Genomic DNA, 933 nt, shown 5'->3' with positions numbered 1-933 from the left:
AGCGTTGTGCCTAGTCTCCCTACAGTTCCTACAGCGCTGCAGAGCTGGTTAGGCTCTTTCTTAATTACTACTACTACAAGCCTTCTTTAACTACTAAGCTACTACAGACGCCTTAGTAGCTACCTGCGCTGCTGCAGTTCTATACTCTATTGTGCTACCTTGCTAGATCTGCTTTCTTTTACGCCCCTTGCGCTTAGTTATGTCTGCTAATTGCTCTTTAAGCTCTTATACGCGCGCCTTTATAAGTATATTTCTATGTAGCATCTTCTTAGCTTTTTTTATAAGCTGTAAAAAGCTTTCTTATGCTGTTATTAGTAATTATATAAAAGAATTATGTATAAGCTTTAATTATAATCTAAATTTATATAAATTGCTTAAGGTCTTTAATTGCTATAGCGTTTCTAGTAGGGGTCCTAGTAGTAGGGTACGCAGCCGCACGTTAAGACAATTAAGGACTACCTGCGTGTTAATAGGAACTAGTCTAGATGCCTTAAAGGCCTTTTTATAGTTATTATATATAAAAACATCTAAAAACATGTTTTTAAAGGCTAGAAGGAAGTGTTCTTTATTAACATGCTACACATGTTAGCGTGCTAAGTCTTGTATACGCTAAGAGTACTTAAGCTTTAACAGCAAGAAGCACACTATGTTAAGTAGCTAGAGGATATGCAATAAATGCGTAGGCATATAGAGTGTAAGGATCTTTTATATAAAGTAATAATTCTTAAAATTCTAGTTTAAGTAGCTCTTATAGCTATCTAGTATAAGCAGCCTGTATACCCCCACCTAACGCGTTTTTATATGCTTATTAAAGTGCTTTAACTACTTAAAACTAAGCGTGTTATTTATCTAGCTATTTTTAAAGACTAATAGCTTTTAATTACGCAGTATTAACATCTTCTTATACTAGGCAGAGATGTGGACGCGTTCTTT

At 34.8% G+C, this 933-nt stretch overlaps 1 protein-coding gene across 1 annotated transcript; it reads right to left on the bottom strand.

Annotated features, from left to right (window-relative positions):
• Positions 1–423: 423 nt before the first annotated feature.
• BDR25DRAFT_169395 (uncharacterized protein) lies at positions 424–576 on the bottom strand (the record flags this gene model as incomplete). Its single annotated transcript, XM_033684117.1, has 1 exon — positions 424–576. A coding segment is annotated over one exon (153 nt), but the record flags the coding sequence as incomplete, so codon positions are not given.
• Between the last annotated feature and the right edge of the window lie 357 nt (positions 577–933).

This window comes from Lindgomyces ingoldianus, assembly GCF_010093535.1.
Source record: "Lindgomyces ingoldianus strain ATCC 200398 unplaced genomic scaffold BDR25scaffold_16, whole genome shotgun sequence".
In the NCBI taxonomy this organism is placed as follows: Eukaryota; Fungi; Ascomycota; class Dothideomycetes; order Pleosporales; family Lindgomycetaceae; genus Lindgomyces; species Lindgomyces ingoldianus.
This window is presented reverse-complemented; position numbering and strand designations above follow the sequence as displayed.